General features: G+C 43.6%; 1 protein-coding gene and 1 long non-coding RNA gene across 2 annotated transcripts; one reads left to right on the top strand and one right to left on the bottom strand.

The window, feature by feature from the left end:
• Positions 1-766: 766 nt before the first annotated feature.
• CUNH5orf15 (chromosome unknown C5orf15 homolog) lies at positions 767-19,688 on the bottom strand. Its single transcript, XM_037050466.1, has 3 exons — positions 19,508-19,688; positions 4,392-4,921; positions 767-2,253 (listed from the first exon to the last, which is right to left on the bottom strand). The coding sequence occupies exons 1-3, from the start codon at positions 19,641-19,643 to the stop codon at positions 2,122-2,124; spliced, it is 798 nt and encodes a 265-aa protein (XP_036906361.1). The 5' UTR covers positions 19,644-19,688; the 3' UTR covers positions 767-2,121.
• Positions 19,689-19,762: 74 nt separating this feature from the next.
• Positions 19,763-21,268, top strand: LOC118990089 (uncharacterized). Its single transcript, XR_005067168.1, has 2 exons — positions 19,763-19,796; positions 20,463-21,268. It is a non-coding gene; the product is annotated as an uncharacterized LOC118990089 (long non-coding RNA).
• Positions 21,269-21,807: the final 539 nt, after the last annotated feature.

The raw sequence follows: 21,807 nt of genomic DNA, 5'->3' as shown, positions 1-21,807 counted from the left end.
TACAAAATAGACAGGGGGAGGTTAAGAATGGCATGGAAAATGGAGAAGCCAGGGAACTTACATGCATGACCCATGACTTTATGAACTAAGTGGGGGTAGTGGGGAGAGATCGCTGGAGGGAAGGGGAGTACCAGGTAAGGAGGGAAAAGGGTAAAAAAATTGGGACAACTGTAATGACATAATCAATAAAATATACTTAAAAAAAGGAAGCCGAAGAGAAGGGTCCTTGGGTCCAGCTGAAGCGCCAGTCTGCACCCCTCAAAGGAGCACACTGTGTGAGAACCGATGGAGAGAACCCTGAGCTACAGGAACCCAACTCCCTGTGAATTCCTGGCAGGATTAAGTTGGACAAAAGCAAAAAGACCTCTGTAATAATAAAAAACAATTTAAATTCTGTATGAGGTCAAATTCATTTAAAAATTTATAAACATACATGTCTGGATCCTTAATCAATGCACAATCTGATTTTTCAACATCGGAAGTTACTTATTTCAGCACTGGGCCTGGAGCGGCAGAGACGCGCCTTGGGGAGGAGCCCGAGAACCCTAGAGGTGCCAGGGGCGATCCCCAGGACCGGGGAGGCTTCCGCAGGCAGACAACGGGCCGGGTGCTAGAAAGCACACACTGATTTAGCTGCTTCCCTTCCTTGGCAATCCTACTTTGCAGTGGTTTCCAACCTCAGGACTTGGTGGTACGAACCCTGTCCCCACCCCGATAAAGGACCCCACATCATCGTTAAAATAAGACATTCTTATGAAATCACAGGTTGATATATCTTTGCCATTTATTTTTTGAAATCTTATTCAAAATATTAAATAATACAATTTCAGATATTAAAAAATTACTGCAATAAAACAGTGCAGGTGTATTTCCATTGTGCTCCCCTTGCTTGCTGGGGCAGTGAGCTGTCCGCCGAGAGGAAGGACAGACGGCCCCGCCGCTCCCATCTCTGCACGAAGCACGTGCCTCCGCACTCGCCAGCCTTCGTGAGTGGCTGCTGAGCACACATCAGGGGTTCCGTTCTGCAAAAGGCTCTAGTGACACTGGTAAGCCAACCAGGGTTCATATCACATATTTACACACTGATCAATTCTGTATGATAGATAGGCTAAAATAAAACACAATAATTTCCAGTTGCTGTTTAAATAAAAAAAGGGAGAACAGGTACAGTGGGAGAAGACGTCAGTGTACACATATAGTCTTTACATACACAACTCCATTTAAGTTTAATTTTAATTTGAAAGACCTAAATATAATATTACTTAAGCAATAATGGCCCCCAAAATGTATTCAAATTTACTAAAAAAAAACAAACAAGGAGAAAAAAAATCTGATATAATTTTAAACTCTGCCCCCTGCCTGAAAGCTTGGAGGAACCCGTGCTATCATCAATTGCTAACTAAAAGCAATTGTACATTATTAATATTTTACCACAATTTCTATCTCTAAATTTAATTCAGTAATTCAAACCAAAAAATAATATCTCTATAATATTTTACCCATGTCCACTGCAAACTGCAGTCTCTAGTGCCAGAATATCTAGGAACATTTATTAATTGACCTAAAGTTGTGATCAGGTTGAACATTATCATTATCTAAAATTATGTTTATCTTAAATTATGTTTAAATTATCCAAAAATATCCAAAGCAAGTTTCCTGGAGAAGAAAAATGTTACTTATATGCAAAGCATTATTACATACATCCTTGTAGATAGCAGTTTGGGAGAAAAAAAGTGTCCTTAAAAAAAGTATTTGGACGGCAGGAAGAAAATCTGAGTCAGCAGTACCAGGTAGGTTAGAATTTAGTTACAAGTTTGGGATCTCTTAAAAGTAGCATTACTAAAACTTCCAGAAGTAAAATAAAGACATCTAAAACAATGAAAACTAACAGGAAATGCTTAGCTCCACACTCTGGACACCTGATTGAATTCACCTCTGAAAGTGTAGATGAAAATTATTCACTCCTTGTTTGTGACATTTAATTTCCAAAGCACCAAGGCAAAATAAAGAGAGACCCACCTCTCATTTAATACCAATCGCCTATGGCATACCTCTGCACAATATCATATAAAAAGTCAAGCAAATAAAATTGCATAATAAGCAAACCCAAATCACACAGCTTTAAAAAATATAATCGTTGGTAATCTTCAGAGAAGGCATTGCCTCGTTAACATTCTGGTCTAGGCGATGATACTCCACTGTTTTCGAACAAAGGCCATCACGCCATTTCCTGCTCTGAACCAGAAGGAAAATCTGGAACAAGACAAAATAAATTAGATATGCACAAGACAATGGAAGAGATGCTAAAAGTTTTTATAACAACTGAAATAGCCGCCCTTTCCCCAAATGCAAAAAGTAAAATATCAACAACAACAAAAGGGCTATTTCGTTTTCCATCATGTAAACAAGACTAGACGGTGTTTCTCAAGTGTCAGTGTACGTGGAGTGCTGGTTCCCGGGCTGTAATTCAGAGGCGAGCCGGGCAGGAGACCAGTGGAATCCGGAAACCTGCCTGTTTAACAAGTCCCTTAGGTGCTTAGAGCCGGCCCGACACTAAACACTGGGAAGGAGATCCCTGGCACTCCAAATTTTGTCCACCTACAAATTTACAAGGCTAGTGACAGTCCACTAAGCCACAAGTAACCAACAGGACTTTAGAATCACTGATTCTCAAAGGTGGAAGGCACTTTGAAATTACCTGCTCAGTTTTGTCATTGCTTATGTGAGAAAATCCAGGCCCCAAAGGCGAAGCTGGCTTTCCAGGAATCACACCCGTTACAATAAAGTCAAAAACAGAGATTTCCTGACCAGGGAGTATTAAAAAAGACACTGTGCGTTTGATTTTCCCTTTCACTATTTGAAGAGCTGACCTCTTCGGCCAGTTGCCGAGACGCTCCCTCACACTGAATTACCCACCTGGTCCTCCGTACGCCTCCTCCGCCTCATGAACCCAACAAACCAATTCTAGTACAGAATGTGCATCACAACATCATTTCTGAACCGAAAACTGCAAATCTTCTAAATACTCAACAAGAAAACTAAAATATTCAACTAAAATTTAATAGCCAAATAAGCCATGTAGCTATAAAATCATGTTTTTAAAGAACATTAATAATGTAAAATGCTCATGATTTGTTAGGTAAAACAAAACTCTACATGAGCTCAAATTCATTTAAAACTCATCACATGCACATATACGTCTGAATTATACACATATCTGTAGACCAGAAATACACCAAAATGTTAACAATGCTCAGCTTTGGGTGGTAGCCTACATTTTCATTTCCATACTTTTCTGTGTTTTCTGATTTCCCTAAAATAAACTTTTACAACCAGGAAAAAGTTATTAAAATATCATTAAGTTCAATGGTTAATTAATACAAAGTACTAAATTAACAATCTTTCTCCACAAGTATTCCCACTGAAATAGCAATGCAAAATTAAGATATAAAATCTTTTTTTAAAAAAATCACTGGATTTTGGGTTTTCTCATTAAAAATAATTTTATTCCCTGCCCTGGCTGGCGTAGCTCAGTGGATTGAACACGGGCCTGCAAACCAAACAGTCGCAGTTCGATTCCCAGTCAGGGCACATGCCTGGGCTGCAGGCCAGTTCCCAGCAGGGGACACACTAGAGGCAACCATATCAACCACTGATGTTTCTCTCCCTCTCTGCTTCCCCTCCCCTCTAAAGATAAATAAATAAAATCTAAAAGATAATAATAATAATTTTATTTCCTTTCTTAGAAGCACATGTAGTAAACCATTCTGTCTATAATTTGTTAAAATACACCATGAACTGAATAGGCATCTCAATGTTTTACCATTTTAAACTTCACTAAAGAAAAAACCCTGAATCATAAAGAGCATTAATAAGCCCTGGCTGGTGTAGCTCAGTGGATTGAGCGCGGGCCTGCAAACCAAGGGATTGCGGTTCAATCCCCAGTCAGGGCACATGCCTGGGTTGCAGGCCAGTTCCCAGCGGGGAATGCATAAGAGGCAACCATACATTGATGTTTCCCTCTCTCTCTCCTTTCTTCCCTTCCCCTTCTAAAGATGAATAAATAAAATCTTTTAAAAAAACATTAATAAGAAATATGGCTGATGCCCTGACTGTGTGGCTCAGTGGATTGAGTGCCGACCTGCAAACCAAAAGGTTTCTGGTTCGATTCCAGTCAGGGCACATGCCTGGACTGCTGGCCAGGTTCCCAGTTGGGGGCGTGTGAGAGGCAGCCTATCGACATACCTCTCGCACATCGATGCTTCTCTCCCTCTCTTTCTCCCTCCCTTCCCCTCTCTCTAAAAATAAAATAAATAAAATCTTAAAAGAGAAAAGAAATATGACTGAGATATTACAGGGCAACTAGAAGGGCTAAAAATCCCCAAACTTACCTTCCTTTTGTTGTGATATGTAATATAAATAATAGCAATGCAAAAAGCAAAAATAAGAAGATGAAAAAAGAAATGGCTATCTTCCTCCTCTTTCTTTGAGGATGGGGTCTTAAAAGATCTCACTGACTGTTCAATTTCCACGTAGCCCCTGTTTTCTGCCACCGCCTCACGGGACTCGTCGTCCCTGGGGTTGGTGGTCCAGTCGTAGTCCGTTTCTCCGTAATCCCCGTTGTCCAGGGTGTCCTTGGCAGTGGACGGAGAGCTATTCAGTGCGAGAAGATCCTCCTCTTCTATGCTAGGGTCTTCGTTGTTATCAGCTTCCTCTTGGGACAGAGAAGTGGTTGGTGAGGGATGAGGGGAGACAGATGCCCCCCCACTCTTCTCCGTACTGGTGGTGGGAGGGAGAGTGGTGCTGATGTGAGAAAGAGGAGGTTTGGTTTGTTTTTCACGTGTTAAAACTGCACTCATGTTTGCAGTAGAAACGTCTTCCTTGGGTTCAGTCGGGCTTGGTGAGTCAGCCGGCAACAGAGCTAAAAAAAAAAAAGTGAATAAAGAACATTAAGCTGAAATCTCTAATTTTACATCCAGTAAGCTAGAAGCACATTTACCTAAATTTTCCACTAAACACTTCTCTGTGCTGAATTCCTATATCTTGCTCTTGAGAATTAGTTAACAAGTCTCAATAGGCAGCAGTTATTTTCTCAAGTTGATTATCCATCAGATAACAACTAAGCAGCAGGGAAGACCTGCCTGCACCAAAAGAGAAAAGGAAAGAACAAGGAGGGTCTGGCTGCAGGTGCCAGGGGCCAAGCCCACACAGCGCACTCACCCTGCCCCTGGTTTTCACTTCAAGGGGGTGGACTTCGGCAATCCTCACCCAGGCAGGCTCCAGCCCACACCCAGAACGGAAAGACTGCGGCTGACGCTTACAAGTGAGCCACACACTAGATGTGAAATTTGAACTTAAGTACTTTCAACACAATACAACAAATTCAAGGATAGCTAACGTCGTACACAGCATTTCTAAGTGAGACTAGGACTGAAAGACGCCCCCTACATCTACCAAATTATACAAAAAAGAAAAAGCATTCTTACAAAGAAGAAAGGGAAAATTCCTAAAGGAAAAGAATTGGAAACAGGAGCTTAAAACCAAAGTGTGAACTAGACTATGCCAAACACCAGGGCAGGCACCCTAGGGGTGTGACACCAGACACACACAAGCCCTCTCCCCCTGTGCTGCACCCACTCAGCACGGCTTCCTAAATAAATCTTAAGTCAGTTACAGCAGCTCCAGCTGGGGTGGCTCAGTTGACGGAGCACCAGCCTGCGAACCGGAAGGTCTGTGGTTTGATGCCCAGTCAGGGCACACGCCTCGGTTGCAGGCCAGGTCCCCAGCGGGCAGCGCGCAAGAGGCCACTGATCAATGTACCTCTCCCATTGATGTTTCTCTCCCTTTCTCCCTACCCTTCCCCTCTCTCTAAAAATAAATAAATAAAATCTTTTTTAAAAATTAAAATTAAAAAAATAAATAAATCCATTCCAGCAGTAACCCTATATGCCAGGAGTTCAGAGGTACACCCACTGAAATTCAAGTGTTTCCGATTCACAATCTAACGCAGTAAATGCTGGACAGCTTCAAGAAAAACCGGTGTACTCAAAAACCTGTGGCGTGAGATTTGAAATTCTCAGACAATATTTTTACATCTACCACAGGAAAGGAGAACACTTACAGAGCTAAGATTGAACAAATCATTCCTGGGCTTTCAAAAATGTACATGTGTGCACACAAATTAAGTCTCACAGACAACTCTTTGTTTATGCAAACCCTCTCTGGTGTGCGTGTCACAGCTGACATCTATTCTGAATTGAAAAAATAAACAGCTAGTCTCAACTGAGTTGAATAGACCCTCAGAACAAATATTTTAGTAAATTAGTAAAATTCTCTTAAAACAGTTGTAATAGTTGGTTCCTTGAAATTTTTCACTAGAAGAAAAAAAATAAGCAGGGGCTGCAACTGAGTACATTATTAACAAAACTATTAACAGAAATTTCTTTTATTTTATTTATTTATCTTTTAGAGAGAGGGGAAGGGAGGGATAAAGAAAGGGACAGAAACATCAATGTGCAAGAGAGACATTGATCAGCTGCCTCTCATATGCCCCCAACTGGGGACCTGGCCAGCAACCCAGGCATGTGCCCTGACTGGGAATCGAACCAGTGACCTTTCAGTTCGGAGGCCGGTTCTCAATCCACTGAGCCACACTAGCCAGGACTACCAGGAATTTCTTACAAGAATTCTTATACATTTATCACTTCAATTTAGCTACGATTCAGGCAAGCAGGCATTTACAAATTGCTATTTCTCGGATATATTTAATTTCTCTGATAAAGTGTTAGAAAATATGTTTCAAAATAAAATTTTAAAGCTGGGAGCCAACAAGCAAACCTTGACTTTTAAAAAAATTATTTTTCTAGGCTTGACTTTTAGAAGTCATGTATATTTCAAGAGCACAAGCTGACGGGCGGAATTGGAATAATTTGTCCCCAGCTCCCACCCCTCTCCATGCCCACAGACCCCTCCCTCCACGAGCACTCCTGAATCCACAGTCACTCACCAGCAGATCCCTTCTCTCATCTTTCACTTTCTCGTTATAACTGAAACCTGAATCCCCCTTAAGGACATGCTTTCCCTGCAGCCCTTTTAATGAATAGCTCTTTTCCCTCCCACATCCTTGTAGCCCAGCAGAGTCTGGAGGAGGGGAACTGTTCTACTACAGAAGGGGTGGAGCCCCTTCCACTCCCCCCCATTCCCCTCCCTACATGCCCCCAGCCTTATCCTCCTGTCATCAGCTTTCACCCACCAACCTTTGTCCAGGAACTCCGCCACCCCCACCCCCCCCCATCCCTAATTCACCAGCATTGTAGCTTCTGGCTAGAGTTCACTCTACCCAAGAACTCTGTCTGGATTTCAACATCCTTGACCTCCTGTATCTATTCTGATGAGTCAGCCTTCCCCCTCACCTTAACTTCTCACTCCCATGGTCATTATCACTACAGGTCTTCCAGAACCTCAATTTCATGCGTTCCACTCACTGACCTGCCCTCCAGTCCTTCAATTTCATTCCCTGGTATTCTGAATCCATCAGGACTGTGACTCCCTGATTGCTCCACCTTTTCAGCCCCTCAGGGACACCACCCCACCCCCACCCAATACACTCTTGTCCCTCTTGACCCAGATTCCATTCTGCGGTCACCAGTGGCCCTCTCTTGCATTCAATTCCCTTCACCCTTGCTCACTCTGTCCCACGTACTCAGTGAGGCTGCATTCCAAGCTAAAGCAAACTCTGACTCCATCTGCACCACACAGCTGAGCACGGCTGAAAATAAATATACAACCACACCAGTGCTTTTACTTCATTTTAAACTCAAGGCCAAAATGCTGTCGGCAATTATACTGTATTTTCCTAGTCCATCCACCCTACTCTCCCCTAGACCATCCACATTTTCCCGTCCTCAAACTTCCCACACCACCTCTGCTGTCCTCACTTTCAACTGTGGACGCCACTCCCTAACTTCTCTGGAAAAACGGAGGGATCTGAAGAGAACCCCCATAACTACCTGAACTGTGGGCTCATAAATCCAACTGCCTACTTGAAATCTCCCCTCAGATGGCAGACACCCACATTAACATGTCCAAAGTGAATTCTGACTCCGGCCCCCAGGAGGATGGAGTAAACGTACACTTCCCTATTCTTCCCACTAAACACAATTAAAGTCCTCCATGATACACACTGGGTTGGCCAAAAGCCCGTTACATTTGTTCCGTAAAATAAAAGACTCATTTTTTCATTTTCACCAATAACTATTGATTTGGATACTCTGACTGTGTTGCTATCTGCTGCTACTGGCTTCTAGTCAGCAGAGGCCTCGGGTGCTGCTAGACACCCCCCAGTGCACACGACAGCCGCACAGCAAGGAGTTACTTGGCCAAACGTCAGTAGTGCCAGGAAACTTCGCAAATCACTTTTGACAAGTTTGATCAGTCACAGCACCTTCTCCACACATTGCACAAATCTTTTTTTCGATTTCAGTTGCATTTTAACCTTTCTTGAAATAACAAAACATAATATGCCAAAAATGTTGTGTATCTTCTTCCATTATCAATATTAAAAAGGCTGCACAAAAATTTACCAATTTTGGCTCTTCCGCGCAAGATGGAGGCGTAGGTGGAAATACTGTGCCTCCTCGCACAACCAAGTTTAAAGACAACAAAGTTTTAGTAACAAAAACTCAACCAAAACACAGAAAATTGAACCGTACAGAAGTCCGACAACAACGAACCGTTCAGCCAGACCATTAAGAGGGGCGGAGTCAGCAGCTGGCAGAGAGGGGTCACACAGGAAAAAGTGGCCAGACCGACCCAGGCACACAGGCAGCAGTTGGTGGATCCCAGGTGTGGGGTGGCAACGGGCAGACTAGTGAGGGCACAAGGCAGCTGGCTGACCTCGGTCACACATTCGCGTGCAGATAAACCAGGCAAAGAGAGCAGTGACACAGACAGGGCAGACCAGGGCCCCAGCGCCAGGAAATAAAGCTGAAAAGCACCAATTGGAAGGACTTTTAGGGTAGGGGTACCGGGAGAGGCTCCCAGGCTCACAGAGAGTTTGCTGGGGAGACCCACAGGGTCCTGGAGAGTGCACAGGCCCACACACCCTGGAGCCAGCACCAGAAGGGCCCAATTTGCTTGTGGGAAGCAGCAGAGGAGACCAAAATCCGAGAAAGAGCCTAACAAACGTCATTGCCCCTCTCTGACCCTGCCCCCACATACAGCATAACAATCCAGCAGCTGGGTTGTCCCACACTCATGAACATCTAAGTCTCTGCCCCTCATATGCAACAGGCACTAACAGACCAAAACATATGGCTCAAGAACAACTCAAAACCCCAGAGCCAATACCTCTAAGCGACCAAGAAATAGTCAACCTATCAGATGCACAGTTCAAAACACTGGTGATGAGGATGCTCACAGAAATGGTCGATTTTGGTCACAAATTAGAGGAACATATGAAGGCTAAACTCATTGAAATGAAGAAAAATGCACAGGAAACCAATAGTGATGGAAAGGAAACTGGGACTCAAATCAAGGGAGTGGACCAGAAGGAAGAAAAAAATGACCAAACAGAAAAGAAGGAAGAAACAAGAATCCAAAAAAATGAAGAGAGGCTTAGGAACCTCCAGGACATCTTTAAATGTTCCAACATCTGACTTATAGGGGTACCAGAAGAGGAAGAGCGACAAGTGGAAAACATATTTGAACAAATCATAAAGGAGAACTTCCCCAATCTGGTAAAGGAAACAGACTTCCAGGAAGTCCAGGAAGCTCAGAGAGTCCCAAAGTTGGACCCAAGAAGGAACACACCAAGGCACATCATCATTACATTAGCCAAGATGAAAATCAAGGAGAGAGTCCTAGAAGCAGCAAGAGACAAGGGGACAGTCACCTACAAAGGAGTTCCCATCAGACTGTCAGCAGATTTCTCAAAAGAGACCTTACAGGCAAGAAAGGGCTGGAAAGAAGTATTCCAAGTCATGATATCCAAAGACCTACATCCAACATTGCTCTATCCAGCAAAGCTTTCATTTAGAATGGAAGGACAGATAAAGTGCTTCTCAGATAAGGGCAAGTTCAAGGAGTTCATCATCACCAAGCCCTTATTATATGAAATGTTAAAGGGACTTATCTAAGATAAAGAAGATAAAAAATATGAACAGTGAAAGGACAGCAAACTCAGTTATTAACAACCACACCTAAAACAAAAGCAAACTAAGCAAACAACTAGAACAGGAACAGAACCACAGAAATGGAGATCACATGGAGGGTTAGCAAGAGGGGAGTGGGAGGAGGAGAAGGGGGGAGAAGGTACAGAGAATAAGTAGCATAGATGGTAGGTAGAAAATAGACAAGGGGCAGGGCAAGAATAGTATGGGAAATACAGAATCTAAAGAACTTGTGACACATGTACATAAAAACAAAAGGCGGGGACTGGTTTGGGAGGGGGTGTGCAGGGTGGAGGGGAATGAATGGGGGGAATAGGACAACCTTAATTGTTTTAGTTTAGATTATTTGTTTCTATTAAGCTGAAGGTATTCAGGGAAAGCCAGCAATTTAGTCATTTTTCACCTTGGTATAAATAAAGCTTCTGAAAGTCAGGTTGGAGAAGGCATTAGGGAAATAGTATTCAAAAAGCCAAATAAATAATCAGGGTTACTCAAAACAAAACGTTCTTGGGTTACTTCACACAAACTCTGCTTGGAACTGTGTTTGTACAGTGGGAAAAATTCTGGGCAGTTATTATGAACACCAACTGTGTGAGGGTTCAGTCCTGGTTCTACCCCTTACTCTGTGATAGTGGGCAAATCACTGAAACTTTCTGATCCTTTGTAAAGGGTGGACAGAATTTTTTAAAAGGCTTTTATTAGAAGCCAGTGAAATAGCGAGTAGAAGGTGAACTACCTAAGAAAACAGGGACTCTGAAAGCCACCTTGACCTTGTGCCATGCAGACTTATCAAGGGACTCCTCAGAAATAACAGTTATGACCCATGATCCTCACACGAGGACAGCCATCAGGGCCAAACTACAGGATTTGGCCTTGGGTTCTCCGGTCTCCACTGTTTATCTTGTTTGTTTTTACTCTGAGTCCCCAGAATCTATGAGACTGAGGTCATGTTTGATTATGGCTTAAGGAGGCTCTATTTTCTAAAAACAACACAGAAGAGTTTTAAACCTATTGATGGAATTTCAGGCAATATAACCAACCAAAAGAAAGACACCACCAGCTCCCTCCCCAGTGGACTACTCTCGTTTTCTACGTCTCNAAGAGTCTGTTATTGGAGTTTGCTCATGCTGTTTTTCCACCTGGAATAGTTTTTCTTCCATCTTTATTTTTAGAATTCTCACCACTTTTTAAAAATATATTTTATTGATTATACCATTACAGTTGTTCTATTCCCCCCTCCATTCCCCTCCCCCTGCACACTCCCTCCCCCACCATTCTCCCCCCCTTAGTTTATAACCACGTGTCTCAAGTTCTTTAGATTCTATATTTCCCCCACTATTCTTGCTCTCCCCCTATTTTCTACCTACCATCTATGCTATTTTCTGTACCTTTTTCCCACTTCTCCTCCTCCCACCCCCCTGTTTCTAACCCTCCATGTGTTCTTCATTTCTATGGTTCCACTCCTGATCTAGCTGTCCTCTTGGTTTGCTTTTGTTTTAGGTGTGGTTGTTAATGTGAGATTGCTGTCCTTTTACTGTTCATATTTTTCATCTTCTTTTTCTTAGGTAAGTCCCTTTAACATTTCATATAATAAGGGCTTGGTGATGATGCACTCCTTGAACTTGACCTTATCTGAGAAGCACTTTATCTGTCCTTCCATTCTAAATGAAAGCTTTGCTGGATAAAGCAATCTTGGCTGTAAGTCTTTGGATTTCATGAGTTGGAATACTTCTTTCCAGCCCCTTCTTGCCTGTAAGGTCTCTTTTGAGAAAGTCACTGACAGTCTGATGGGAACTCCTTTGTAGGTGACTGTCCCCTTATCCCTTGCTGCTTCTAGGATTCTCTCCTTCATTTTAGTCTTGGCTAATGTAATGATGATGTGCCTTGGTGTGTTCCTTCTTGGGTCCAACTTTGGGACTCTCTGAGCTTTCTGGACTTCCTGGAAGTCTATTTCCTTTGCCAGACTGGGGAAATTCTCCTTTATTATTTGTTCAAATAAGTTTTCCACTCGTGGCTGTTTCTTTCCCCCTTCTGGTACCCCTATAATCCTGGAGGTTCCTAAGCCTCTCCTCATTTTTTTGAATTCTCATTTCTTCATTCTTTTCTGTTTGGTCATTTTTTTCTTCCTTCTGGTCCATTCCATTGACTTGAGTCCCAGTTTCCTTTCCATCGCTATTGGTTTCCTGGACATCTCCCTTCATTTCAATTAGTTTAGCCTTTATATGTTCCTCTAATTTGTGACTATAATCAACCAGTTCTGTGAGCATCCTGATAAACAGTGTCTTGAACTGTGCATCTGAGAGGCTGGCAATTTCTTGGTCACTGAGAGTTATTGGCTCTGGGACTTTGAGTTCTTCTTGCGCCATCTTTCGAGCTGTTAGTGCCTGTTCCGTAGCAGGATCGGAGCCCTAGGTCTTCACCTGAGCAGAGTAACTAAGTCGCTGGGTTGTGACGCTGTGACGCTGTATGTGGGGGCGGGGTCAATGAGGAGCAATGGCGTCCCGTCTGTCACCTCCTGCCGTGGCCCCCACAGGTGCTGCAGCTGCCACCGTCACCGGGGCCCTCCCGTTTCGTCCCACTGCACTCGAGTGTGCCACCGCTGTCAGCCCTCACCCCCTGGGGCCTACATGGTCCGTCTCACTGTGCGCGAATGTGCAACCGGGGTCAGTCTGCCCCACACCCTGACTGGGTCCGGGCCACTTGCCCGCCTAGGTCGGGGGATCTTTCCTGCCCGACCCTGCTCTGCTGCTGGCTCCGCCCCTCTTACCGGTCCCGGTTGAACGGTTAGTTGTTGTCAGACTTCCATATAATTCAATTTTCTGTTCTTTGGCTGTGTCTTTGTTCTCTGAACCTTTGTTGTATTCAAACTTGGTTGTGGGAGAAGGCACAGTGTTTCCACCTATGCCTCCATCTTGGCGGAAGTCTTAAAACCAGAGTCTTGAAAACACAAACTACCACAGCTCACCCAATATGAAATACATTATTCAAATAGTCCTATAACTACTAAGGAAATTAAATTCTTAATTTTAAAACTCTCCCAAAAGAAACCTCTTGACCCAAATGGTTCACTACAGAATTCTACCAAATGTTTAAAGAATTAACACCAATTCTACACACTCTCTTCCAGCCAATAGAAAAAGAGGGAACACCCCTCATTTTATGAACCTAACATTATCCTCTTAATACCAAAATTAAAGGTACTACAGAAAAAGAAAACTAAAGACTGACATCTTTCATAACATGGATGTAAACACTTAACAAAACATTAGCAAACAGAAATCAGCAGTATATAGAAAGAACGATGTTTCTAGAACAGTGAGGCTTACTCCAGGAATATAAGACTGGTTCAATATTCAAAATCAATGTAATCAATCATATCAACAAGCTAAAGGAACCTTGACCTTAGACTCACAGTTATATAAAAATAAAAAATGGATCACAAACTTAAATGTAAAAGGTTAAACTACAAAGTTTTTAGAAAAAGACAGAAGAAAATCTTTGGAATCTAGCACTAGGGAACAAATTCTTAGACCTGACACCAAAGACAAAATACATAAGGGGAAAAATTCATAACTGGATTTCATAAAAATTAAAAACTTTTGCTCCATGAAGGACCTTCCTGTAAGGATGAAAAGACAAGCTACCAAGTGGGAGGAATATTATTCAGCCCCATATCCAACAAAGGACTCATACCTAATATACATAAAGAACTCTGAAACTCAAAAGTGAAGAAGAAAACCACCCAATGAGAACATGGGCAAAAGGCTCAGAGAGACATTTCACCTGAGAAAATACACTAAATCCTCATCCTCACTCATTAGTTATCAATAGGTTTTGCAACCCTAAGTGAAACAAAGTGTAACTAAACCAATTTCGCCACAGGCTGTATGATATAAACAAGAGTTAAGTTCCTACAATATTACAATGATAAACAAATCCTTATTCCAGGACATGCTGTGTACAGATGGTAACTAAGCACATGAAAAGGCATGAGCCATTAGGGAAATGCAAAATAAAACCACAAAGAGATATCATTGCTCAGCTATCAGAATGACTAAAATAAAAAATAATGACAATGCCAAATGCTGGTGAGGATGCAAAGAAACTAGATCACTCATATATTACCAGTGGTAATATTAAATAGGAAAGCCATGCCAGAAAACAGTTTGGTAATTTCTCAAAAAACTAAATATGCAACTACCATATGACCCAGCAATTGCTCTCCTGGGCATTTATCCCAGAGAACTCAGAACCTGTGTTCACACAAAAATCTGAATGTTTACAACAGCTTTACGTATAATAGGCAGAAACTGGAAACAACACAGATGTCCCGCAACAGATGAATGGTTAAACCAAATGTAGTGCCCATCCACCCCATGGAATGTTATTCAGCAATAAAATGAAACAAACTATTGACACACGAAACAACTTGGATGAATCTCCAGAGAACTTTGCTGGGTGAAAAAAGCAATCCCAACAAGTTATATACCATCTGATTCCATTTCTATCACATCCTCAAAATAACAAAATTATGAAACTAAAAATACACAGTAGTGGCTGCCAGGATTTCGGGAGGGGTGTGACCAGGAGCGAAATGGGGGTGACTGAAAAGGGCAACACCAGAGGTCCTCAGGGTGATGGCACTGCTCTCTCTCCACCAGACCGACGTCGACATGTGGACGGTGACACTGCCCTGCAGCTCTGCAAGACGTAACTGCTGGTGAAACCGGGTAGAGGGCACATAGGTCCTCTGCACTATTTCTGGCCAACTGCAAGTGAATCTACAATCAAAATAAAAAGTTTCATTTTATTTTTTAAAGACTTTTTTAAAATTTATTTTTAGAGAGAGTGGAAGGGAGAGAGAAAGAGAGGAAGAGAAACATCTATGTGTGGTTGCCTCTCACATGCCCCCTACTAGGGACCTGGCCTGCAACCCAGGCATGTACCCTGACTGGGAATCAAACTGGCGACCCTTTGGTTCACAGGCCCACACTCAATCCACTGAGCTACACCAACCACAACAAAAGTTTCATTTGAAAATGCATTTTTACTTCCTACTCAAAAAAAAAAATTTTGTTCTACCTACTATCTCCCTCTCAGTTAACAGCAACTCCATTTTTCTAGCTACTCACGCCAGAAACCTTGGTGTCATCACATTCTTAATACCCCACATCCAACCTGTGACTCTACCTTGGAAGTACATGCACAATTTGAAGGCCTTCCACCCTCCACTGCTGCTGCCTCGCCCCAGCCGTCATCATCTCACCCGTGGATCACGGCAGCCTTCTCAACAACCCAGCTGCTTCCACAGTAAGCCCCACTGCCCGCTCTCCAGGGCAGCCAGAGTCATCCTGTAAAAACTAAGTTAGATGGCGTTCCTCCTCTGCTTAAAACCCCTGGGAGCTCTCCAGGTGTCAGGTGTACAGCACAGGGCACAGTCAATGACACTATAGTAATCAGGTATGGCACCGAGTAGGCGCTAGAACAGGAGAACACTCTGTAAAGTATATGACGGCCTGACCACAGTGCTGTACACCTGACACTAACACAAAGTAACACAAAATGTCAACTGTATTTGAAAAACATTAAACTCTCTGGGAGCTCCCCACTTCTCTTAAAAACAAAATGCCAAGTCCTCGTAACAGCCCACGAGACTCTGCCTGGCCAGGACCCTTTGACTTCAGTCCCATGAGTTCCTGAGTGTTCCTGGCCCACTCTCACTGCACCACTGCCCATGCTGCACCTTCCCACCTACCGCACCCTCGGAAAAGCCACTCCCAGAGTTTCCAGCCCGACAAAACCCCACTCGTTCTTCTAAGACATCCGCATTTTCACCCTGTGTGTTGTGGTAATTCCAATACGTAGCACCAAGGGGGAGGAGAACTAGTTAGTATTGTCCAAAAACTGAAACTTGGAAGTAATAAACACGAAGACAAACTAAAAATTCATCTAAAACATTTGATGCAAATTAGATCAACCTCCTGGACCTCCACTCCTTCAAAACAGAATTGGATCCAGTCAGATAAGAAGAACAAAGTGATAACACTGACTTTATGGATTTAATGGCTGAGCTTCTAAAAATATATTACTTTAGACTTCTAAATGTTCCATTTCTACCCTTTCTTAGTTGGTATTACCTCTCTACTTAAAATTTAACATTTAAAAAATAAAAACTTCCTAAATTTAATTCTCTTCTATTACTCTCTTTAAAAAAAAAAAAACCCCACCGCCTTAAGCCCTGGCTGGTGCGGCTCAGTGGAATGAGTGCCAGATTGTGAATCAAAAGGTCATAAGTTTGATTCCCAGTCTAGGGCGCATGCCTGGGTTGTGGGCCAGGTCCCCAGTAGGAGACATGCAAGAGGCAAGCACACATGGGTGCTTCTCTCCCTCCCTCTCCCTTCCCCTCTCTAAAAATAAATAAAATCTTTAAAAAAAACTGCCTTAACATAACTACATCAATTTTTCTCAAACAAGAATGCAAGGGACCCTAAGAATTCATTCACACACTGGACCAGGAAACATTACCATAAAAAATTAAACACATTACACATTAAATTAGGTGATTGCTTTGGAGCAAATATGAAGGCAAATGTAAAAAAGCAGACACTTTTGAAACAGCATGGCAAGATCTGGTCATAAGGTGATCATCCAGTGACCCCAAATAATGCTTATATTAATTTTTTAGACCTTATAAAAACAAAAACATAAAACTTAAAAATTCTTGCAGATTGCCAAGAATATACCCAAGCACTGAAATTTTAAGAAACCTAATAAGGAATAAGTTTAAATAAATCTGAGGCTGTAACTTTCTAACTTCCTGTGCTTATTGAAGTTTGGAATGCAACACAGTCTATCTAGACTTTAATTTTCTGATTACAAGAGTAATACTTTGAGATCATAAGGCATGCTTATAAAAACACTAATATTAGCCAATGTTTTATAAATGCTACACTATATTGCAATTAAGTCACTTCCCTATTAAAAGCATATATGTTAGTTTTAAGTTATTTTCAGTAGGGAATGATCTGAACTATATATATATAAATGATTGGAAAAGAAAAAGAATCCCTGAGACGCCCCACTTTAGTTGAGCAATATTTCTGGGGCTCTAATGAATAAAAAGCTACACAAGAGGACACCTTAACACTCCACACTCCCCCTTCCTTACCCTGCCCCCAATCAAAGGATTTTCAACCATCTCTTAGAGGGGAAGTTGTTTCTGAAACTACAGTTACTAGCCATATATCCCCCAAACCATGTATCTTACATATTCCGGCAAGAAATGCAAACGTTTAAATGTCATTTTTTTTCTTAGATGATTAAATGACCAAAACAATCGCACCTCTTAAGTGCTTTAGGAACAGACTACCCATACTAGCCAGGGAAATCCTCCTTATATTTTACTAATGAGGAAAGGCCCTCGGGAAAATGGACCACAGGCCTTCCCCACAGACTTGCAGACACTTCCAGGGTGGGGTGGGGGGAGGGGCACTTGCCCCACCCTCAGCAACCACAGTTTTCATAGGAGTATGTGTGTCTAGACAGCCCCTGTTGGCAATAAGAAAATGATATCTCTTTCACTTTTTTTCATCTGAAAACTCCAAAAAGGGAGAAAAGCAGGATTGTATCTTGGCCTGAAGGAAAAAAGGGACTACTAAATAAAATACTGCTTAATCACTGTATGTTCTTATTAGTGGATTTGTTCCCCCTAAGCCTCAGGCCCTGGTTTACAGATTTTCTCATTTCTCAGTGAATCCCTTCAATGCCTTGATTCACAATGTAACATTTCTAAGCAAAGTGATACTTAACCATGCAGCATCATTTACAACACTCAAGATACAGAAAAGACCCAAGTGCCTGTCAGTGGACGAATGACTAAGGAAGATCTTAGACGTATAACTGTGGAATCTTACTCAGCCATAAAAAAGTGGAATCTTGCCATTTGGGACAACGTGGGTGGACTTTGAGGGCATTACACCAAGAAAGATAAATACCATTCACTTATATGTGCAACCTTAAAAAAAAACAATACAAGACAAAAAGGGCCAAGCTCACAGACACACAGAGAACAGAATGGTGGTTTGTTAAGAGGTGGGGAGGAGCACTGGTAAAGACAGTCAGAAAGCACAAACTTTCAGTTATAAAATAAGTCAGGGGATTTAAGGTGCCACATGGTGACTACAGTTAACAATGCTGTATTGCATCTTTGAAAGTTATGTGAGAAAATCTTAAAAGTTCTCATTATAAGAAAAAACCTGTAACTATGTATGAGATCATATGGTAAGTAGACTTACTCCAGGGATCAGTATGCAGCGCATACAAATATCAAATCATTATGTATGTTGTACACCTGAAACTAATATAAAGTTCTATGTCAATGAAACCTCAATTAAAAAATTATAAATATTTTTAAAAGGAAATACTTAAGTCCTATACAGCCATTAAAGTGAAGCAGGGTTGCCCCCAGCGGGGTGGATCTTGTTGTTAGGCCACCGTCCCCATCCGCCAAGGCTGTGGGTCCGATCTGAGGTCAGGGCACGTACAAGAATCAACCAATACAACCATAAATAAGTAAAACAACAAATTCATGTCTCTCTCTACTCCCCCCAAAATCAATAAATAAAAATTTTAAAGAAGGAAACGGAGCAGGACCGACCAGTTCGATCAGGACACAGCGAAGAGGGAACACGTCTACAAAGAGTCTCCTTCAGCCTGGAATCCCCTCCTCCCTACGAGCCCCTGCAGGCTGGCTCTTCACTGAACACTAGATCCAGAGCTCGGAGACGCTAGTACCCGAAAAAAGCTTTCCCCCTCCACTACTGCTTTCCAAAGTACTCCGCTAGCTCCGCCCGGGCACCGCTCCTGCCCAAAGTGGTCCCGCCGGGCCCGAGTGCCCTTCCTTCGGGGCCCTCTGCCGGCACTGCAACCTCTAACTCCGGCCGCCTCCTCCGCACCTGCCTCCCCCGCCTCCCCCTCTACACGGTCCCGACTACCCGCTCCTACGGGCTCCAGAGACGCCCCCCCACAACGCCACACCGCGCTGCAGCCCCTTCGGAAGCCCAGGCCACACACCCCGCCCCTCTGCTCGCCGCGCTCGCCGCTCCTGGGTCCCTGCCCCTCTCCGCCCCTCTCCTCGGGCCTCTAAGAGCCCTACGTCCTCAGACCCCTCCGGACAGCCGCCCTTCCCTCCCCGGGCCGGTAGCGACCCTGCCCCGTCTAGACGGCGCTGTCCGCTCGGGACACTCGAAAGCGCCCCTTCCCCGGCTCTGCGCGTCGCCGGGTCCGAGCCCCGGTCCCCCAGGCTCCCCGCAGCCGCCCCGCCGCCGCGCCCCCTTTACCACTGGACACGGTGGCGGACGCGAGCAGGAGCGCCAGGACCAGCGGCCGCTCCAAGCACCCGGGGACCTGGGTGCCCGGCCTGGGCGGCAGCTTCGCTCGCACAGTCCCACTCATCCTCACAGCGACAGCGGCCATAACGGACTCTGCCGGAACCTGCGCTGTTGCTAGGCTCTACGTCATGACGTCAGGCACTGCGTCAGGTTTTACGGCCCTCGGCCCCTACGTTTGGGCGTGATGACGTTGCATCCTGGAATGGGGCTCCTGGAAGGGAAATACAGAGGAAAGAAGGTGGGAGTTGGGGCCGAGGGGGTCCCCGCAGATCGGCTGCGGTTAAGGATGTACAGCGCTTGGTGTGAAGAGGGTCAGAGCGAGCCCCTGCCTGTCTCCCGCACCGTGGGGCACCTCGCAGCCGACAAAAGTGCTTTCAAACGCCTTTGAGCGGAAGAACTGACTGTTTAATCCCCCGATTCCTAAAGTCCTCGGGGAAACGAGTGTTAACAGTGGCAATGGCCGGGTGGTGGGATTATAAGCAAATATTTTATTTATTTTTTATCTTTACCCATAATCTTCAGCAAATATTTAGCACCTCTCCATGTTTCGGCATACTGCAGTGAACGAGACAAACCCCTACTTGTGTGGAGTTTACGTTCCTGGGAGAGACTGTCGTGTAAAATGAACACATACAGTAGAAAACGTGTTATGGAAGAAAAAGCCGGGAAGCTGGATGGGAAACAGGTGCAAAGAGCTTCCACATTTTCTGCAATTCCTATCACTTTTTAAATTTTGTAACTTTAGAAGTCTCCATATATGAAAATTCAAATTTAGAAAAGTTCAGGGAGTTCCCCTTATTAAGGCCCCACAGCACAGTGCTTTGGTCTGTATGTTCTGTGAATGTTTCCTTAATAAACATCTGTGGGCTTCAAATAATGAAAGTTCCATTGGATCAGTCTGCAGGAAAATCAGCACGTCACGAAGTAAGACGTTTCCTGCACCAACAGCTTCGCTACCCCGGGCTCCATGAGCCCCTCCGAAGATTGCCGCCATCCCCCCAGACTCAGCTGAGCAGCCTCTGAAGAGAGGCCTGTGTTCCCCTGGATTTGGTTTCCCCTTACCATGCGTCTGGCCCAGGTGACAGCTCTGAAACACACAAACTCCACGTTGTTAAGAAAACTGAGAAGCCATTCATCTGTTCATTCCCCTCAGCCCACCACAAGCCTAGGCGCTGAATGGTGCCCTTATTGCAAAGCTACCCTGGTAGCCAGGGCCCCAAGGGTCCCTTCCGTGAGCACAAACCACCACTCAGTTTAACGAATTAGCTTCTCAATTCTAGCTTCTGCCTGTTGGGAGACTCAGATTTAAACAGGCCTTTTTTCTGTAATAAACACAACTTCAGTCCTCTCCTTTGTCCCCAGATTGTTTCAATTCTCTTTCTGGTGAGCTATGGTGAACTCAAGGTATTTTACACAATATTCTGACATGCTGCATGCAACAGGCAGGTATTCATACCTGGCATCTGACTGGAGGTGCCCAGTACTCATTATGTGCAAAAATCTCTGGACAAACTCAACCAAGTTCACTTTGAAATAGCTGCACATCATCATGAACCTGACGAAGACAGTATGACAAATACTGAGGCCAGCAGGTCTAAGGTGATCAGTTACACAAAATACTAGAAATAAATCTGATACCTATTTGGAATGGTCACTTTCAGATATCCATAAAAAGGCATCCTGCCTAAAAATGTATCTTGAATAGAAAAAGGTTCATATCTGTTGCAACTGGGTAATGTATATGCAGATACTATTCTACTTTGTGAATGTTTGAAACTTAATCTTCACCCAAGGATATGTTTATTGATTTTGAGAAGGGAGAAACATCTGTGAGAAACATTGATTGGTTGTTTCCTATATGCTCCAACCTGGGGTCAAACCAACAACCTAAGTATGTGCCTGAAAACCAAACCCACCACCTTTTGATGTACAGAATGCTCCAACCAAGCCACCCAGCCAGACTTCGCCATGTTAATTTTTAAATTATAAATATATGGCAGAATACTAAAACCCCCCAATGGTCCATGCCTTCATGTGACCTCCTGCCCTTGAGTGTGGGAGGGGCCTGTAAATACATCACTCCTCTGATTGGGATGCTGCAGGGCACAGGTGACTTTGAGAGATCATCCTCAGTGGGCCTGACCTAATCAGGTGAGCCCTTGAAAGGGTTGGGGCAAGTTATGGGGGTGTAATATACAACATGGTGACTATAACTAATGAGATTGTGTTGGATATTTGATCATTGCTAA

This window comes from Sturnira hondurensis, unplaced genomic scaffold (genome assembly GCF_014824575.4).
Source record: "Sturnira hondurensis isolate 20B ecotype Veracruz unplaced genomic scaffold, ASM1482457v3 Scaffold0006805, whole genome shotgun sequence".
Classification (NCBI taxonomy): Eukaryota; Metazoa; Chordata; class Mammalia; order Chiroptera; family Phyllostomidae; genus Sturnira; species Sturnira hondurensis.
Note: the sequence above shows the minus strand (reverse complement) of the source record. Positions and strands in the feature narration are given on the sequence as shown.